General features: G+C 38.0%; 1 protein-coding gene across 14 annotated transcripts in view; it reads right to left on the bottom strand.

Moving 5' to 3' along the window:
• Positions 1–21,541, bottom strand: part of AIG1 (androgen induced 1) — a 270,184-nt gene that overhangs the window by 183,671 nt on the left and 64,972 nt on the right. For all 14 annotated transcript variants that reach the window (XM_055535809.1, XM_055535802.1, XM_055535800.1 and 11 more), the window contains exon 2: positions 3,560–3,715. In XM_055535809.1, the coding sequence (XP_055391784.1) occupies positions 3,560–3,715 (156 nt within the window). The remainder of the gene's footprint in view (positions 1–3,559; positions 3,716–21,541) is intronic.

Below are 21,541 nucleotides of genomic sequence, written 5' to 3'. Positions count from 1 at the left end.
TAATTTCATGGCTGCAGTCACCATCTACAGTGATTTTGGAGCCCCCCAAAATAAAGTCTGACACTGTTTCCCCCATCTATTTCCCATGAAGTGATGGGACCAGATGCCATGATCTTCGTTTTCTGAATGTTGAGCTTTAAGCCAACTTTTTCACTCTCCACTTTCACTTTAAGAGTGTGAAATTAGGTAAAGAGACACAAAAAATCAAATGATAGAGTAAAAAACAATGGAAAATGCAAGGCGATTACAGGCCAGGATTCTTCCTTATATTAAACAGAGAGACAGAAAGAGAAAAAGAGAAGGGCAGAAGGAGAGGGAGGCTCCAAAAAGCTCAGGAAAAATAGAATGCTAGTGACTATAAAAAGGAAAGCTGGCTCATTTTAACAAGGAAAAGTATGACCCAAATATTGACTATAAAATATCAGCAGGCAAGAAAAAAATAAGAGTTAAAGAAATCAGTGAAACAGCACATCTCTGATTCATTATTTATTCTTTATATTCCTCTGTGAAGTTCATTGGCTAAGAAAGGTGTATGCATTATATCATGAAAATATGATATTATGACTTTTGGCTCAAAAAGGAGCACAATAAAGGCATTATGATGTCTCCTCTCTCTTTAAAAATACAGAGAAAACAACAAACATAGTGAAACATGGGAGAAATTATTGGATGTACTCAAATCAAACAAACAAGCAAACAAAAAGACTCCCATTCTTTTTACAAATCACAAAGCATGCATGGACTAAATTCAGGAAGGACATTGAAAGTGGACAAATATCTCAAGTTTCAAGCAGGATAAAATGTTTTAGGCTAAAGTAATGTCAGAGGCCTATATGCAAATCAGGAAGCAACAGTTGGAACTGGACATAGAACAACAGACTGGTTCCAAATAGGAAAAGGAGTACATCAAGGCTGTATATTGTCACCCTGCTTATTTAATTTCTATGCAGAGTACATCATGAGAAATGCTGGGCTAGAAGAAGCACAAGCTAGAATGAAGATTGCCAGGAGAAATATCAATAACCTCAGATATGCAGGTGACACCACCCTTATGGCAGAAAGTGAAGAGGAACTAAAAAGCCTCTTGATGAAAGTCAAAGAGGAGAGTGAAAAAGTTGGTTTAAAATTCAACATTCAGAAAACTAAGATCATGGCATCTGGTCCCATCACTTCATGGCAAATAGTTTGGGGAAGCAGTGGAAACAGTGTCAGACTTTATTTTGGGGGGCTCCAAAATCACTGTAGATGATGACTGCAGCCATGAAATTAAAAGACGCTTACTCCTTGGAAGGAAAGTTATGACCAACCTAGATAGCATATTGAAAAGCAAAGACATTACTTTGCCAACAAAGGTCCATCTAGTCAAGGCTATGGTTTTTCCAGTGGTCATGTATGGATGTGAAAGTTGGACTGTGAAGAAAGCTGAGACCGAAGAACTGATGCTTTTGAACTGTGGTGTTGGAGAAGACTCTTGAGAGTCCCTTGGACTGCAAGGAGTTCCAAGCAGTCCATTCTAAAGGAGATCAGTCCTGGGTGTTCATTGGAAGGAGTGATGCTAAAGCTGAAACTCCAGTACTTTGGCCACCTCATGCAAATAGTTGACTCATTGGAAAAGACTCTGATGCTGGGAGGGATTGGGGGCAGGAGGAGAAGGGGACGACAGAGGATGAGATGGCTGGATGGCATCACCGACTCAATGCACATGAGTTTGGGTGAACTCCAGGAGTTTAATGATGGCCAGGGAGGCCTGGCATGCTGCGATTCATGGGATCTCAAAGAGTCGGACACAACTGAGCGACTGAACTGAATTGAACTGAATGTTATAAATGTCTAGAGGACATATGCAATGAGCCTTTGATTAGAGTAGCAAGACACACAACTTAAGCTCATAGAGACACAGTCTGACACCACATAACAGAAGTGGGCAGAGCAAAGAGGAAAGGATAATATTGTATTTCTATTTGACTTTGTATTTTGTTACTACTGTATTCCTTCTAATCAAGGAGGATCCCCAGAATTAGTGACATGCCTGTAGAAATTCCAAGGCAGTAAACTGGAAAAGGGAATGCCTAACCACTCCAGAATTTGGTGGATAGGTCCATGGGGTTGCAAAGAGTCAGACATGACTGAGTGACTAACACTTTCATTTCAAGCAGGTAAAAAGTAACAGAAAACACCCAAACTTGGATTTTCTAGATAATTCTTTCAAGTAGAAAGTGTAGGTCTTTACAGTTTATGGCATTGGAAATTTTCTCTTAGATAAGTATTCTCATAGAAGGTGTTTGAATTTTATAAGGCAAGTCTAAAGAAGGAAATATTGAATAATATATAAGGTATTTAACTCTGTTAAGTAACCAGTTTTGAGAGATCTGCTAGATGGCTTTAACCTGAGCAAACATCTAGATTTTCGGAGGGTAAGGATGAATGAGGAGACATACAACCAGATCATACTATTTTCCTTGTCCTGTTGTTAAGAGTTAAAGGTTACTTCATTCCAAGAAGACACAACTCAGTATGCAGAAAAAGCAATTCAGTAATAGTCTTGGTGCCCACTAACTGGTCTTAGAACAAGTGTATAGAGGCTTCAGCCAGGTATAAATGTGGCAAATATGAGTAAGAGCCATTGGAAAGATTTAAAAAGCAACTTTCTGACTCTGCCTACAAAAGACCTTGGACTTGGTACACGGGTTTCTGTTTCTCCACCTGATTTCTATCAGGTGGCCGATGAAAGTTCTGTATTTGAATTACACAAAATGCTCTTAATTGTTATCACAATTTACAAGTGTTCTCTCATTCTTCTGGCTCTTCACAGGTTAAAATCTATAGAGTCTCATGGTGCCCTGGCCCTCTATGTAGAGATGATGGGCGATTAACAAATCAGTGAAGGAAGTTAAGCTAGGGAGGGAATCTAACTGAAAACAATGGAAATCAATGAAGCCAGAGTAGAATCAAACATTAAGCGGCATTTACTTAAGCAATATTAGCTAATGGCACCACTGAGTAAGTGAAGAAGTATGAGCTATTACTGACTTCCTCTCCCAAGTTCAAAAATACAAGAATGATCACAGACCCATACATTTTAAGTCTGGGCTGCTTAAGAAACCATTACAGGTTGAATTGTGTCCCCCTAAAATTCCTATGCTGAAGTCCTAACTCTCAGTATCTTGGAACGTGATTGTATTCAGAGGCAACGTCTTTAACAAGGCAAGTGAGATTCAATAATGTCATTGAGGGCCAATATGACTGTGTCCTTCTAAGAAGGGGAGATTGGGACAGGGGTACACAGAGGAAAAAGCATGTGAAGATACAGGCGAAGGAGGCTATTTGCAAGCCAAGGAGAGAGACCTCTGAAGAAATCAACCTTGCAGACACCTGGATATCAGACTTGCAGCCTCTAGAAATGGGAAAAACTAAATTTCTGTTGTTTAAGCCACTCAGTCCGTGGTGCTGTGCTATGGCAGCCCCAGTGCAGAAGCCTATAATTAGCCGTTTTTCCTCTGAGAAGTCTAATATAAGACCCATTTCTTTTGTGGTTAAATGTGATTTACTTCATACTCACAACCCCAACAGGAAAGGCCAATACAGCCAGCATCCAGTCCCGGAGAGAGATGAGCTTCTTGAGCTGTCTTTCCTGTTCTTGGTTCCCACTTCCTCTAGTCAGAAGACTGGAAAGATCAGTCAGCACACAGATGCCAAAAAAGACAGCTTGGATAACCTGGAGGGAGACAATGATTGGTAGTAAGTCAATAAGATAGAAAGAGACCCAACCTGGAGAAGAGCAAACCAGCTATACCTCTGCAACATGACATAGGGTAAGAGAGGATGAGAAGCACATTTAAAGACCTGGCCCTGCAAAAAGAGAAAGACTCAGATATTTACAACTTGCTATCATAGGTGAGAAAATCCATCTTAAAACACTACTTCCATTTTTGCTAAGGACAAATGCAAAACATGCGTAAGCAGAAACTGGTATCAGTTCTCAAAATGACATATACCTTATTTTAAAACATCACATCTGTGGTTTAGTAATATTGACTAGTGCAATTTAACAAACATATAAAAAGTGCAAAGAAAAAGATATAATAAATGAGACAATTAAGTCTGAATGTGAAGAAACCTTCCTATGATTTAGTCTCTTAGGGTCAAAATTTTTTCTACCAAAGGAAGTGGTAGAAAGCTTCTAGTCCTTGAGTCACAGAGAAATCAACTGAAAGCAATCAACAAGCCTGAAACAGAGCAATTTTCTGTTTTCAAACTTGAACTAAATGACCTCCGTCTGAAGTTTTCAATCTTTATGAAATAAGATCTTTCCGAAGTAAGGTAAACTTACTTACCCATTTTCCCCCAAAATGTACAACAACTTGTACATTCCAAAATCAATTACAAATTGAATTACTTGCATAGCTATGCTTACTTGGACCATCACAGAGACCATTGAAATGCTAGAGCCCAGATACTTGTGAAATTCCTAAAGTGAGGGTAAAAGTGTTGGTGATCCAGAGGTACGAGTGAAGGCAAGCAGAATACTGTAACATAACTTGGCAGATGGTAATTCTAATTATGCAAAGGGCAGAAAATATATTCATGGGCTCAAAGTCATACCCATTTAGCACCAAGAACATATTCAGGGGAATTTTTCTAGTTCCATTTACAAGAAATAATTTACTGATGATGTATTTGTACAAGATACAATTTTGTTCATTATGGTTAGAGAACATAACAAAATAATTTTCTTGGTGGATTATCATCTTGGCAGTGGAATGAATCTGTGAAAGTTCTGTTCCTCATTGAGGCACAGGACAAAGGGGGGAGAAGGACCCTCAAAATTACTTGGTTCTGTCTCTTGGAGAAGCACAGACACACTCAGTTTTGTTAACCATTCTGGTTAAATTTTTATCTAAGACGCTTGAAAAATTCCCAAATATGAAGATTCTATCACCAGGTAATATACCAGGCTCTTTTGAAATCAGCAAACCCTATTGTTATTAGTCATTCTTAGCCAGAATAATGTTCTATTCTTCTTCATAACTTAGCCTACTTTTGCCTTCAATGACTTAAGATTTCTTGCTTTTCTACAAACCAGAAAAACCAGTGTGGGAGAAGCTAAGACTGCCATATTGAGCATGGCACAATTAAAAGTGTTGGCAAGAATCATGCTATGATGACCAGAAATAATTTAAATGACTCAGGGAATAATTTGCCACTTGGTAAAATTTTCCATGGCACATCTTAATGACTCTAGATGTTAGACCTTTATGTCAACCCTAATGGGGTTTGAGAAATTGGGGAATAATACTGAAGAATAATAATTTCTATTATAATCTGATAGTGAACATATTAAAAACTGTCCTCCCTTATCAATAATCAGAGAAATGCAAATTTAGATCACAATGAGATAGCATTTTTCTCATCCATGTAACTATTGACTACTGTAATTTAATTCTGACAGTACCAAGGGTTATAAGGATGGAGAATAACCAGAATTCTTATGGTAGGAATGAAAATTGGGAAAACCACTTTGAAGAAAAACTGTTAGTGGCTAGTGATCTAAAAATTCATTTACTCTTTTATCTAGTGACTTCACTATGAAGTCACATCTACAAGAAAGTTAAGTTCAGCATTCACTGCTTCAATAAATGAATACAATCTGAAATCTCTTAATAGTTGACTAGATAAATCATGCTACAGTCATACAATGGAATTCTAAGCACACATCAATTTTTCAGTCTCACAACAAAATACTAAACAAACAAAAAAGGAAACAAAAAATGCTGCATATTGATACCATTAAAACAAATATAAAAAAATGCAAAGATAAATTCAAAGATGCATGCGTATGAGGTAAAATATGAAGAAACACATGGAATTAATAACACTAAAATTAAGTACCTCTACAAGGAGGATGAGATTGAAGGAAGGACAGAAGGGCCTCAACTATATCAGTATTTTATTTCTTAAGTTGATTATTGGGTATACGGAAGTTTATTATAGTCTTCTCTATATATTTCATTATTATGAAACATTTCCAAATAACTTTAAAAAGAATGGTTTTCTTACTTTTGGAATATAGTTAACTAGTTTCTTTCAATTCCCTTCCTTTCAAATCAGTTTCCTCTAGTTTTAAAAATCAGCTAATAGTAGCAGAATTTAGTGAGCTCCAACTCAAGTGAGTTAGGTGAATTTTAAAATCCCATGGTCAAGTAACAGGTACCATATTTGTCTCCTACCATAAACTAGACATTTGTACTAAATATAGAAATCAATTTTTCATATATTGGGCTTTTCCCCTCTGTAATCAGCCAGAGGAACCTGTTTCTTAAAGGGCTCACATGATGAGATCAGACCCACTGTGGCTAATTCTCCTTGGTCATATAAAGTAATGTAATTAAAGGAGTGATCAAACTCACAGGATCTTCCAAAACCCAGTGGGAGGAGATTATGCAAATGTGAGTATCACTGAGGGTCATTTGAGAATTCTAGCCCCCATAAATCCATTCTCAAGAGCCCAATTAGGATATATAGGTATTCAAGTTCTGACCAAACAGAGAAGCCTTATAGACTACAACAGGCATTCAGTAGAGACCCAAGACACTTAATACTTAAACAGCAGTGCTAAGATGGCCCTGGAATAAAGGTGACTCTAGATCTAACCCAGCAATATTTAAAAACAAGCCTCAAAGAAAAAACAATCAGGCTGATCTATGAATAACTTAAATACTTGCAAATATAAAATTCTATACTCCTTAAAGGAGGAGAACAAAATCCAAGCATTTAACAATATCCAACATCCAATCAAAAATTACTAGACATGCCAAGAAACAGTCCTTTAACCAGGAGAAAATGAATTAAATAAAAATAGGTATAGAAATGACAGAAATATTGGAATTAGAATACAAGAACATTAAACAACTAAATTAAATTAAGAAGTTAAATGAAAACAATGAGAGGAAAAAAATGTAAAGAATCAAACTGAACATTAAAAGTGAAGAAGACATTACCTGAAATTAAAAAGTCACTGCATGGGAATAATAGATTAGCCACTACAAAAGAGAAGATTTAAAATTGAATACACAGCAAAAATAAACTATCCAAAATGAATCAAAGAAAGAAAAAAAGACTGTAAAAATTAACAGTACCAAAGACTCTTGAGAGTCCCTTGGACTGCAAGGAGATCCAACCAGTCCATCCTAAAGGAGATCAGTCCTGGGTGTTCATTGGATGGACTGATGCTGAAGCTGAAACTCTAATACTTTGGCCACCTGATGCAAAGAGCTGACTCATTTGAAAAGACCCTGATGCTGGGAGGAATTGGGGGCAGGAGGAGAAGGGGATGACAGAGGATGAGACGGTTGGATGGCATCACTGACTCAATGGACATGGGTTTGGGTGAACTCCAGGAGTTGGTGATGGACAGGGAGGCCTGGCGTGCTGCGGTTCATGGGGTCACAAAGAGTCGGACACAGCTGAGTGACTGAACTGAATTGAACAGTGAACTGTGAGAAAATATCAAGCAATCTAATATACATGTATTAGAGCCCTGAAGAAGCAAAAGGTCATGTAGAAAAAATATGTGAAGAAATAATGGCTGATTTTTTCCAAATTTATTGAAAACTATAAACCCACAAGTACAAGAACCTAAGTAATGGAGCATACACAAAGAAAACTACATAGGCATAGTGCAATAAAATGTTGAAAATCTGTGAAAAAGAGGAAATCTTTACAGTCACTACAGAAAATGGCATCGTGTACAGAAAAATAAAGATTAAAAATATCTCAGACTTCTAAAACAAAACAAGCCAGAAAACAGTAAAATGATATCTTTAAAATTCGTAAGGGGGAAAAACCCTTAAGTCAAAGGTGAAAGACTTTTTCAGACAAATAGACAAATAGTCAACAGACTTTCACTAAAAGAAATGTAAAAGGAATAGAGAATATGATACCAAATATAACTTCAAATTTAAACTAAGCAATGACAATTGCTAAAATAGTAAATATGTAGATAAACATAAAAAAACTTATCTTCTGATCTGTTTTATTTTTAAAGATAAATGACTACTTAAGGCAAAAATATAACAATATATTGTGAGGTTTTAAACATATTTGGAAATAAAATTATGACAATCATAGCACAAAAGATAAGAAGGGAGGAATGAAAGGCATACTGCTGTTGAATTCTTAGTTACATATAAAGTGGTATAATATTATTTGGCAGAAGACAGTGACAAGTTAATGATGTATATTATAAACCCTAGAGCAACCTCTCAAAGAATAAAATGGAGATCTTCAGCTAGTGTATTGGTTTTCTGTGCTGAAAGACAAATAACCACAAACTTAGTAGCTTAACACACAAATTATTAGTTTACAGTTCTTTAGGTCAGAAGTCCAAGTAAGTTAGTCTGGCTTCTATGCTCAGGGTATCACAATAGCAAACTTACAGTATTGGCCAAGTTGGGCTCTTATTTGGAGGCTCAAGAAAAGGATCTACTTTCAAGCCTTGAGCCTTAGCTCTTTTACACTGTAAAACCGAAGTTCACATTCTCTTGTTAGCTGCCAGCCAGAGTCACTCTCAGCTCCTTGTATCTGCTCTCCAATCCATGTACGATGGCTCCTTCCATACTCAAATCCAGGATATCAATTACTCTTTATGCTCTAGATCTTTTTAAGTCTCTCTTCTGTTTTCCTCTTCTGGCCTGAAAAAGCTTTCTAATTTTAAGGGCTCATGTGATAATAAGATCAGGCCCACATGGATAATATTATTTCTTAAGGTCAACTGTTTGTATATCAGTGCAATCAGAGGAGCTGTAGCTCATTCATTCACAGGTTCCCAGGATTAGAGTGGGACATCTTTGGGGGCCAATTTAGAAATTCTATCTACTGTAAATAATAAACAAATACTAGAAATAAAATGGAAGATTAACAATGTCAAAGTAATCTAAAAGAAGTCAGAAATTGGGGGAAAAAAACAAAAAACAGATGATACAGAGAAAAGAAAGTAAGACAGCAGACTTTAATCCAACAATGCCTATAATTACATTAAATACAAATGGTTTAAAGTTTCCAATTAAAAGACAGAGATTAACAGATTGCATTTAAAAAACAAAGAGCACTTCAAGTATAAAGATTTGGATTTGTTAAAAGTAAATGGATATGAACACTAATCATAAGAAAGATGGAATAGCTATATTAATATCAAAAGGTTTCAAGATAAGCGATATTACCAAAAATAAATCATGATAAACGGATCAATTCACTAAGAAGGCGTAATGATCTTAAATGTGTACTACCATAGTTGAGCTTCAAAATGGAGGGAGCAAAAACTGATTTAACAGAGGTTTAAATTGCTCAATAAGCTTTTTTAAAATAAATAAATGATTCACTTGTTCTTGGAAAACAGATGCTTTTATGAAGATTTAAAGTGCAAATGAAAGGAGAGAGATAGAATCTCATATTCCAGAAGAGAAAAACAAAAGTTCTGCAAATATAAATGTAATAGTCTAAACATTTTGCCAAATTTAGAAGATTACTGGTATTATGAAATCTTATACATCTCCACAGCTGATTCCTCTTCTTAGCCACTGGTGTTGCTAACACAGCAGTCCCCTCATCATTACCTGGTGGCCACCCTGTCACTGTCTGTAGGTCTCTCCAGTGGCTCGCACCTGCTTATGACCACACTATGGCTGCCAGGCCTTAACTGCTGTGGAAGACCTCCCCAAAGAATGTGGGAATCAAAGAGAGGAGATACCACAAAACAATTTTCTCCCAATTTCCAAACATCAGGAGACACAGAGGGATGTTGGGTATTGCTATCTTTTTTTTAACTCACACTGGTTAATACTCAAAAGATAATACCTAAAAATTATGGAACAGTCCATCATTTCCTACAGAGAAGCAAGGATTGACTTTTGGTTATTTGTTCATTTAAGAAGCAGTTAGTCAATATTGTTAAACCATTTATATTTCTGCCACTTTGTTAAAATCTGACTTGTGCTGAAAGCTAACAAATCACATTAGAAACATTTCACTCTGCTGCCTATATGTATCATGCTGTCCACTGCAACTTAAAATTCATGAAGTTAAGAATGTAAAAGTCACATGAAGATGCACAAGTGAATCTTAAGTAGGATTCCCTTGAAGCATTATTCAGCTCCAGCCATTCTGCAGAGCTGGCATTTTCAAACCATCAGCTCAGCATGACATACATATACACCATCTGGCTTTGAGTTCTTAGCAGGCTGCTTGATCTTATTATTTTGTATCACATGTAGAAATGAAGTGGTCAAATGTATCATATCTCTCCAAAAAATATAAATAGAAATCTATCAGAATGGGGAAAAAAAAATCCCAGGATATTTTGCAGTCATTCCAGCATTTATTCCTCTAGAATGTTCTCTACTGTTTAATTCGTTCTGCATCTTCCATCCAACTCCTCAACTCTCCCTGGCAGAAAATCACAACTTATTTACTGAGTCATTTTATGTTTAGGATTCACTTCCACAAGTGTGGAAATGTACCCAAATTCCATTCATGTCTTCATCTTTCTTGACATGAGTATCTTTATTAAATTAACATTATTTTCCTTTTTCTCTGGAATGCACTAAACTATTACAATTCTGTTTTTATTAGAGGGCAAATTCATTAGACTTCTAACATTTATTCCCAAACATATAGGACATAGTTTATCGAGAATGGGTTTTATTTCATTTCACTAGGTCAACTTCAATATTCCCAATTACATGTAATTGCACCAAAGCTATAGTCTCTATATCAGGTTATGTCATTACTTCAGTGGCTAATTTTTACATTTCTGAATAATTGGCCAAACTCAGGCAACAACCAAGGATGCCCCAAAACAGGAAAAGTAGTATAAGAAATGGAATCATTATTTGTATGAACTTTAAGACCAGTAAAGGTGTCTTGACCTTTGGGAGTAAGATTCCTTATAAATCAACATATTGCATTTTGCTCATATTTTACTTTCATAAGATTAATGCAAAGAGTACCATAGTGCTTGTTTTGAATATTTTGCTTATTTTGAAGTTAATTTTTAGACACAGCAGACAGAGGAAACAAGAAGATGGAACTCTGAGGGGTGGCAATGACACTGGAGTGATGTGGATCATGGAATGAAGGAAAACTGTGGAGAGAACAGATGGAAAGAAGGCAGTGAGATTTATAGGTGTCATAAGGGAAGGCCTGGAGGAGTCCTCTATATGAGGACAAGAGCATTAATTAAAGGGGAGATGATAAAGAAGAAGTGAAAAATCTATCTAAGCTCTTCAGTAATAAGAGAATAACATTACGTAAACTCTAGTAAACCAGGAAAGAATGGAATAGATAGACAGACAGATGGAACATGCCTATATAACATACATGGCACGTGTTGTGTTTGTGTAATTTCTCCTATGCAGAAGGGTGAATGACACATTTGGAGAAATGGTGTGAGCTGAAGGCCTTTCAGTTTCTCATACATCATGTGGCACTGTATAGTGAATAGTTAAAGTCGCTCAGTCATGTCCGACCCTTTGCGACACCATGGACTATACAGTCCATGGAATTCTCCAGGCCAGAATACTGGAGTGGGTAGCCTTTTCCTTCTCCAGGGGATCTTCCTAACCCAGGAATCGAACCCAGGTCTCCTGCATTGCAAGCAGATTCTTTACCAGCTGAGCTACAAGGGAAACTCAAGAATACTGGAGTGGGTAGCCTCTCCTTTCTCCAGGGGATCTTCCTGACCAAGGAATCAAACCGGGGTCTCCTGCATTGCAGGTGGACTCTTTACCAACTGAGCTATCAGGGAAGCCATGGCACTGTATAGCATAAACAGTTATTTTGTTTTCAGTTCATAAAACTTTCAATGTAGTTCTTGCTCAAAACCAATCCATGGCAATAAATGTATTCAATGAAGAGTGAATCTGAAGGAGTGAAATACCATATTGAAAGAATACAAGAGGTACAAAATAGCAGTACCATAAAACACAATCTTCTACGGGACTCCCCCTTCATTCCACAAATGCCTTACTTTTTAATAGTGCATAACTCCTTATTATCAAGATCAAGAGTGAATGCCACAAGTAGTTTGGCACCAAGGGACACTGACTCAGTATGAAATCAGATGAGTGAATTCGGCAAGGATTTCTTCACACGTGTTTCCAGTGCCTTCCTCGCTAGAGACGTCTGAACATCTCTGGCAATTCTACAGAATGGAGCCCATCAGGTACATGGAAGCCATCATTAGTTACATGTTTGAATGCTACTCTGTAGAGAAACCAATGCATTAAAAGGTACCACAAGCTCCTTCTGCCTCCTTCATCCTCTGAGACTATTCCCATCAGACATACTGCCTGGTGAATTTTCCGCCACTACCCTTGGAGAGAGTTAGCCTGAACAAGCCAAAATGGTTCTCTCACTCTAATGACTGTAACTCTTATTTTTCTAAATCCGCCATTTAAGTGATGTGCTTCAAGCCCAAGTATTTTCAAGGAATCTTCACCACAAACATTTTTGAGGAGATGGACTCATTGCATCATCAAGCCCGTGGTTTTCAGAATGCGATTTAGAGTCCTTGCCCATGTATACAGACATTTACCTCATACTGCTCTATCTCATTACTGAAAATCGATGAAATCAGCTGTAAGTCACCACTGGCAAGCAATCTATTCAGATAGAAAGAAAAATAAGCTTTTCAGTCAGAAATAATGCACTTAGATAAGCTGCTTTGGAAAGGAAATCTTGTCCACAAAATTTGTTTACAAACATCACAGAATTGTTTTCAATAAGTGGCAAGGAGAGCAGTCATCTGAAGAAAGCCTTGCATGCCCTTCACAAAGCAATGGGTGCAATCATTCCATGTTCTAGCAACATCCTGATAAGAGCACTGCAGGGTTCCTTCTGGGGATTCCATTCTAATCTGCAAATAACGACAGAAAATTCCCCCTGGGTGTTTCCTGTGCTCCACTGACTTTAGAAGCTACCCCAAACTTTTTACCGGCTTAAAGATTTTTTTCAACTATTAATATTAGCATGAATCTGAATTAAACACACTATTCATTCATTTAACAAGTATTTATTAACTACTACATACAAAACACTTAGTAAACTATTAATGCAACAACACAGACCATTAAATGATTGCACACTGTGAGCAAATGTGAATGTACCTAGAAGTGTCTAGCCTCTAACTCCGTGGCATCTGCGTTTACTAAATGCACAGTAACAGTGGAGAACAATTATTTAAAGAAAAAAGATGTTGTATCTTTAATAACACAAATTTGTTTCAAAGTGCATTAATTTTCTAACACTGTAAAATTGGCTTTATCCAACTGAATGTTTACTTGTGCAGCAAAATATTATTAAGTGGCAAACATAATCATTAGTTAAAGAAGTAGATAATTCTGAAATCTAAATAAAAGGAACTGAATTAAGATCAAACCAGATCCCAAGTTACGACATGAAAGTGTTAGCTACTCAGTCATGCCCAACTCTTTGTGACCCCATGGACTGTAGTCAGCCAGGTTGCTCTCTCCATGGAGATTTTCCAGGCAGGAATACTGGAGAGGGTTGCCATTCCCTTCTCCACAGGATCTTTCCGACCCAGAGGCTGAACGCGGGTCACCTGCATTGCAGGCAGATAGATTCTTTACTGTCTGAGCCACAAGTGATGACATAAAATCAGATAATCATACATAACCCATGTGCAGTCTATATATAACAAGCTTAACTATATGCATTAAGAGCACATACATCTGCAGGTAACATTGTATTAATTAAGCCCATTAGAAAAACATGGTCCCCGTCCATAGATGTTTCTGCTTTAAATACTTATCAATCTATTGATTTTGGTCTAACACTCAGTCTACACAAAGACTATGTCTGCATAATTGTAGATAAATACTTGACAGGAAACGGAATGGTTAAAATACTTATGAAAGTGGTTCGCTGTGTCGAGATGCTGACTTCTGCCTTCTGAAACAGGGTCCTCCTAGACAAAAGCTTCTAGATGGGCTCTGAAAGGTCTTACTCCCTATCAGACAGCATTTTCCATTTTAAACCCAAACTGGCCACTGTTCTACCACATTAATTTACTATATCACTTTGAAGGTAACTGCTGCAGAGCGTAAGAGGTATGATGAACCATTCTTTTCACTTCTATTCTCTAGTTCATCTACGACTTCATAACATTTTACCTCTTTGTTAAGAGTATTATAAAATCCCTGGGTTCTTATAGCTTGAGATGGTATGAAGCTAGTGCTGGAAGGGTCCTACCAGTAATCAACTTAAGTGACAATGTAAAATCTCAGAAAAAATGACAGGTCCCTGAGACATCTTAAAATTCATTAATGATTCAGAAAAATCTGACAATACCAAGTGAAGAAGATGGTGTGGAACAATGCTAAAGGGAGTATACTTTGGTTCAATCACTTTGGAAATAATGGCATCATCTAGGAAAGCTGAGGATGCATACACATATTAGTGGTCTTATGCCTGTCTCCTGGTACCTAGAATGTGTAACGTGAAATGAGATTGTTGTTTTAGGTATATGCTTCTGTCCTTTAGACGAGTATAAAATTTTTAAAAAGTCAGAAATGGTACTGTAATTTATTACATTAAGAAATTAAGAAGTACATTACAGTTCTCACTTACTCAGGAAACAAATCAAATACAACCATTACTTTCTTCACAAAGTTATCACCTTAAGTTTCTACTAGGAAACAAGATATTCTTATGCTTAAAAATAGAGTTGACCCTTGAACAGCACAGGTTTGAGCTTCATGGTTCCACATATACATGGATTTTTTTCAATAGTAAATACCATGCTACTACATGATCTGTGGTTGGGTATGTACACAGATAAGGAACCTCAGATACGAAAGGCCAACTATAAAATTATACACAGGTTTTTCTACTGAATGAGGGTCTCTAACTCCCACCTATTCAAGAGCCAACAGTAACTTAATGGACATAAGTTTGAATCATAACTAAACTAGAACATGATTTTCTTGTACTTGAAAACTGGTGATAGAGCAGCTTCTCACCAGCACTCTGTTTTACACATAGCAGTGTACATACATCAATGCTCCTTTCTCCATTCGTCCCACTTTCTCCTTCCCCCATTGTGTCCACAAGTTCATAGTCTGTATCTGCGCCTCCATTCCTTCCTTGCAAATAGGTTCATCAATTCCATTTTTCTAGATTCCATATATATGCGCTAATATACGATACTTGCTTTTCTCTTTCTGACTTCCTTCACTCTGTATAACAGCCTCTAGGTTCATCCACCTCATTAGAACTGATTTAAATGCTATTTAACACAGGGAGCACAGCCTGGTGCTCTGTGATGACCTAGAGGGGTGGGATGGGGGCAGAGGAGGGACTCAAGAGAGAACTGATGTATGTATAATCATGGCTTAATCACACTGTTGTACAGCAGAAACCAACATAACATTGTAAAGCAATTTTCCTCCAATTAAAGAATAAATAATAAAAAAATAAATAAACCAAGACTTTAGATCATGCATAGAAAAAAAGAAAAAAAATTGGTGACATTTAGAACACTGGATATGTAAGTTTATGTTAGGTTTTAGGTTTCATTGATTTTTTTTAAGCAGAGTACATTTAATACAAAGATTGATTAGGTTATCATAGGAGAGTACGTATTACATGTAAAGAGGACGCTAGATGGTGCCCTGGGGCTCAGGGAGAGCAGCCAAGGAAAGAAGAACCTGGAAGAAGTCCCCTACCCAAGACTTCACAAAAGACCGTGTGTTGGCGGTCAGGGAGATGATGGAGGTACAGGTGAGCCTCTGCCAATGGGCAGGTGCACAGAAGGAGTTGAGTGACCATTGTGGGCAGGAGACCTGGAGCAGGTGGCGGGTGCCCAGGTCAGGGGGGAGGGGCTGCAGGGACTGCACACCCCCTGCCTGTAGCTGGGGCTGAGCAGTACTAAATGTTCTTCTACCCACACAGTGGACCACTGGGACAGCAGCTGGAACCAGTAAGTGACGCCCCATCCTTCTGCAACGTCCCTTCAGTGTCCTTTACTGAGAAAGCTCAACATCATCTTCAATGTAAAGGAGAAATATACTTAAAAGGTTATGGAAGAGCAGGTGTTACAGGGTGAATTTGAGGCTGAGAGACAATAGGTATCTCGTTTAACTCACCATGACTTAACTGATATTGTAAGAGCACTGCTGACAATACTATAATTATTCTAATGAAATGCTAAGAAAGAGGGAAGGACATTTGCTTTTAGTTATTCAGACAGACAGTCTGACCTGTCTCTTGACTTTGGGTCATTTGATTATTTTATGCCACCTTCTATAGATAGTATAACAGGAAAAGATAATGGAGATATTATCATAACATTTAAAATATGATGCAACATTCAAAGTGGTCAAATTTGCTGCTACTTTGTGGTTGCTGTTGTTTAGTCACTCAGTCATGTCTGACTCTTTGCGACCCCACGGACTGTAGCCAACCAGCTCCTCTGTCCATGGGATTTCCCAAGCAAGAATACTAGAGTGGGTGGTCATTTCCTTCTCCAGGGCATCTTCCTGACCCAGGAATCAAATCCTCATCTCCTGCATTGACAGGCAGATTCTTTACCACTGACCAGGGAAGCCCAATCTGTGGTACTTGTGTTAGATAGATAAGGCTGAAGTGAAAGACCTAAACTAAAATTTGCATGAGCATTGAAAATTAACCAATCTCTATCACACCTTTCCTGTTCATATCTGAATTGTTTATAATAACAGAAAGTACAAAACAATCCAAATGTGCACAAAGCAGACTGAACCATGGATAAACAGAGGTATAAAAGAATAATATGCAGCAGGGAAAATAAAGTACCTCGAGTTACATAGATTAATACAGATGATCACACAAGTGTAACACTGAACAATAAAAGCAAGTCTTAGAAGACCAAAAGAGTATCACACCATTTAAATAACATTCTAAAAGAAAGGGAAAAAAAAAACACAATATCAGTCCAGGGACACACATGTGGTAAAACCATAAGGAAGAGCAAGACAATAATCACAATAAAAGGCTACCTAGAGCCAAGTTAGAGTCTCCTTCTCCCTACCCCAGTATGCATTTTAGGTTATCTTTTGTTTTTTCCCCCTGGATTCAAGTGTAATGAAATCATCATTAGTGCTGCTATTTTATAAATGCCTGACTCTCTTGCAGGCATATGGGGGCAGAGCATGGTTTTTGTTCGATATTGTATCTCTAGAGATTGGCACAACATCTGGGGTGTAGTATTAACACATATCTACATTACAGAATTAATGACATCTAATTACAGAATTAATGACAGTGGCAAAGACAGCTGAGTAGAGAAGGAGGGCTGGTAGGAGGATGGCCAGCAGATGCAGAAGTGACTGCACAGCTCTATTTCTGATCCGCACTGTTGTAGTGTAGGTTTCCCCACTCTCCAACAGTAGAGCATTCCTATGAAACCCTTCACAAGCTGGTAACGGTAAAGCAGAGAAGCAAGGACCTGAGGACATTTCATGCTAACAGATGCACAAAATAAACCGACATCAAGCGTTAAGCCACCATAGTTTTCAGCTGAGTGTGGTTCCCAAGGAAGGAGCTTGGTGACATCCCTGTCACTGCACTGAAGCACATACAATTCAGTATAAAGCAGAAGCTGAACTCTATCTCTTCCTTTCATCTTTTTTCCATGTAAAAGTGAAAATCCTCTATGGATTTCTTTCAGTTGGCAAAAAGATACTAATGTAGGTCTTTTATAATAAAAGCCAAGTGGTATACAGCAAGCTCTGGAAAATCGGGGTGGGGGGGAGGGGTACCTGCATTTGCTTTCAGTCCTGCTCAGCGCTCTAGTCAAGGGCATGCAGGTAGACCTAGTGGGTGTGAGGGTCAGCAGGGAAAACCCACGAGGCGCTAGGACAGTGAGGGCGTCAGGAGGTGAATGACTACAGAGCTAGACCGTGGGGTTTAGAGTGGCTAGAGAAGAACAGGAAGTCAGGAGAGTGACAGAGCATGAGGGTTTTTGTGTGTGGGTGGGGGGGTGGTCACAGATCTAGTGGGAGCAAATAAACTGAATGGTGGGAGCCTGTGGTCCAAGAATGGCCTAGAGGTCAAGCTGTTCTCAGCGACCATGAGATCCAGGGGTGGCTATAGCAAGCAGCTCCTGGGAGGTTGTGATAAAAGTCAGCAGAGTTGGGGAGAAAAAAATATCATGAGGAGTGAATTTATGTACTAATGGGATTGTAAACTTCTGGGGCAAAAAAAAAGTTAAAAAAGAAATTGGAACCAAAAATACAAAGAAGCATAGGTTCTAAAACATTATCACAGATATTTTAGAAACCTGTCAATTAAGTATATCAATATAAAATATATGTTTATAAACAATGAATATTAACTGAGTGCCTTGCATCAACAGAAATACAAAGAATAGCATTTTTCCTTTCAATTACATTAAAGTAATTCATCTTCTTTTGACCCTGCCACATTCCTGTTCTCATAGACACACAAAGTATGTTTAAAAGCCAATAAATAGCACACACACACATACACACACAAACCCAATGCTGTCATGCACAGAGCAATTAAAAGTGATAAATATATTCCACAAAGGGATAAATCTCACCACTTATATTATGGGTAGAATAAAGAGGGAAAACCAAAAATCCTGTGGAGTTCCAGCAGATATTCATTTAAAATATTCATTTCTTCTTCAAAATACTATTCATCCAGGAACTTCTAAGAGACTCTAATTTAATACTACCCATTATGAAATCAAAATACATTTAAAAGTATAAACTCAAGAAGAAACAACCCAAGAGTTCTAGAACCTCAGAAAACAAAACAAAAAAATACATATTTTATGTTGCTTCATAAGGTACATTAACTTTTAAAGCTACCAATAATTTTCTCACCAGGATAACAAATAAATGAAAATAAACTGTTGTTGATTAGAAATCAGAAAGTATACTAACTTTTATATTAGGAAGCATACTAAAATTTATACCAAATTTTAAAGACAGCTGGGAAAGCCAACTTTATGAAAAACTGTAAAAAAAATTTTTTTTAAACTTTATAAATTTATAAGTGATTCCAAATAAGATTTTTCTGAGCTTTCAAAAATCAGAACCACTAAAAATAACTCTATATGAAATAAATACCACAGGTTTTAGAAAAATCAAATGTTTACTTATGTTTCTAAGAGTTAAAACGTGAACAGTACAGCCTTAGCCACTTGCCAGTGAGAAAGCCCAAACTGAAGACCACACTGGAGTTGATCCTAAGAAACTGGTTTTAATAGCTTCTCCAAATAACTAGTTGTTTAGTCGCTAAGTCGTGTACAACTCTTTTGTGACTCCATGGACTGTAGCCCGCCAGGCTCCTCTGTCCATGGGATTTCCCAGGTAAGAATACTGGAGTGGGTTGCCATTAGTGATATTTTACTGGCAATTCTGGTAGGTGAAGAAGGAAGAAAATAGAGGGTGGGGGAAGAAGGGAGGAAAACAAAAACATGTTAAATGACCTTTGGGAGAAAAGATTTATGTAATGTCTCTGTCTGTTTGGGCTCTGTAATAGAAGCAAATAGATGGGGAAACAGTGGCTGACTTTATTTTTGGGGGCTCCAAAATCACTGCAGATGGTGATTGCAGCCATGAAATTAAAAGACTCTTACTCCTTGGAAGGAAAATTATGACCAACCTAGACAGCATATTCAAAAGCAGAGACATTACTTTGTCAACAAAGGTCCATCTAGTCAAAGCTATGGTTTTTCCAGTAGTCATGTATGGATGTGAGAGTTGGACTATACATAAAGCTGAACTCTGAAGAATTGATGCTTTTAAACTGTGGTGTTGGAGAAGACTCTTGAGAGTCCCTTGGACTACAAGGAGATCCAACCAGTCCATCCTAAAGGAGATCAGTCCTGGGTGTTCATTGGAAGGAATGATGTTGAAGCTAAAACTCCAATTTTTTGGCCACCTGATGCGAAGAGCTGACTCATTTGAAAAGACCCTGATGATGGGAAAGATTGAAGGCTGAAGGAGAAGGGATGACAGAGATGGTTGGATGGCATCACCAACTCAATGGACATGATTTTGGGTAAACTCCGGGAGTTGGTGATGGACAGGGAGGCCTGGCATGCTGCAGTTCATGGGGTCGCAAAGAGTCAGGCACGACTGAGCAACTGAACTGAACTGAATTGAATAGAAGCACCATACGCTGGGTGGCTTGTAAAGTGAAATTCATTTCTTACAGTTCTACAGGCTGGGAAGTCCAAGACCAAGGTGCTGGTGGATTTGGCGTCTGGTGAAGCCCCGCCTTCTGGTTCACAGATGGCAGTCTTCTTGCTGTGCTCTTACAAGGCAGAAGGGTCAAGAGACTTCTGTGGGGTCTCTTTTGTAAGGGTATAATCTCATTCACTAGGGTTACACTATCATGACCTAATCACCTCCCAAGGGTTCCACCTCTTAATACCATCATCATCTTGAAGATTTTAACATATGGATTTGGCTGGAGGGGGGCACGGAACACAAAAATTTACACCATAGAAAACGTAAAGTTGTAATAAGCTCACATGTTCCGAAGGAAAAGTTTATATATGCACTTCATCCTTAATATTACATGGATGTTAAACTTAGAGTCAATAACTCTCTTGATCAAAATGCAGTAGCTGAAGGTTAATGTTTCAAACTAGAAAATGCTAGAAGAAATGACGTAGTTGAGAATGTGGGATAGGCAAAGAAGACCTAATCTAGCCATCTTTTCTATCTTAATTGACATCAGATGCTACAATTGAACTAGTATCTAGAGATGTTCATCAGATTACCTCAGATTTATAGATTGACCATGAGGAATATACATATATAAGCTTGCATGTGTGCTCAGTTGCTTCAGTCATTTTTGACTCTGAAATGCTATGAACCTTAGTCCTCCAGGCTCCTGTGTCCATGTACTGGAGTGGAGAGCCATTTCCTTCTCCAAGGGATCCTCCTGACCCAGGGACGGAACCCATGTCACCTTTATCTTCTGTACTGCAGGCAGAGTCTTTACTCAATGAGCCATCTGGGAAGCCTATATATATGCATATATATACATACATATCTGTGTATGTGTATGAGGAGGTCATGGCAACCCACTCCAGTATTCTTGCCTGGAGAATCGCATGGACAGAGGAGCCTGGCAGGCTACAGTCCATGGGGTTGCAAAGAGTCAGCCAGGACTGAGTGACTAAGCACACACACACACACACACACACACACACAATATTTGCCTCAGCTATTGTTTTAAAAATCCATTACTGATACTGAATCCAGGACAAATGTTTTGGTCAATACACTTTTGTGACATCAAAATACCCTGAATGAAATCTCCCCAAATGCTGGATCTGAAAACTCCTTCCTTTTAGTGGCCTTCTTTTCCTTCCTTATGCTGTGATGGTGCTAGTCGCACGTATCAGTGCACTGACGAGGATTTACAGAAAGGGGTAAAGGCTTCTGTCCAAGACCCTTTATGCAGGTAGAAGCCCCAGATCCCAAACACTGGAGGAAGAAGG

The sequence above is a fragment of the Bubalus kerabau genome, chromosome 9, assembly GCF_029407905.1.
Source record: "Bubalus kerabau isolate K-KA32 ecotype Philippines breed swamp buffalo chromosome 9, PCC_UOA_SB_1v2, whole genome shotgun sequence".
NCBI classification, from domain to species: domain Eukaryota; kingdom Metazoa; phylum Chordata; class Mammalia; order Artiodactyla; family Bovidae; genus Bubalus; species Bubalus kerabau.
This window is presented reverse-complemented; position numbering and strand designations above follow the sequence as displayed.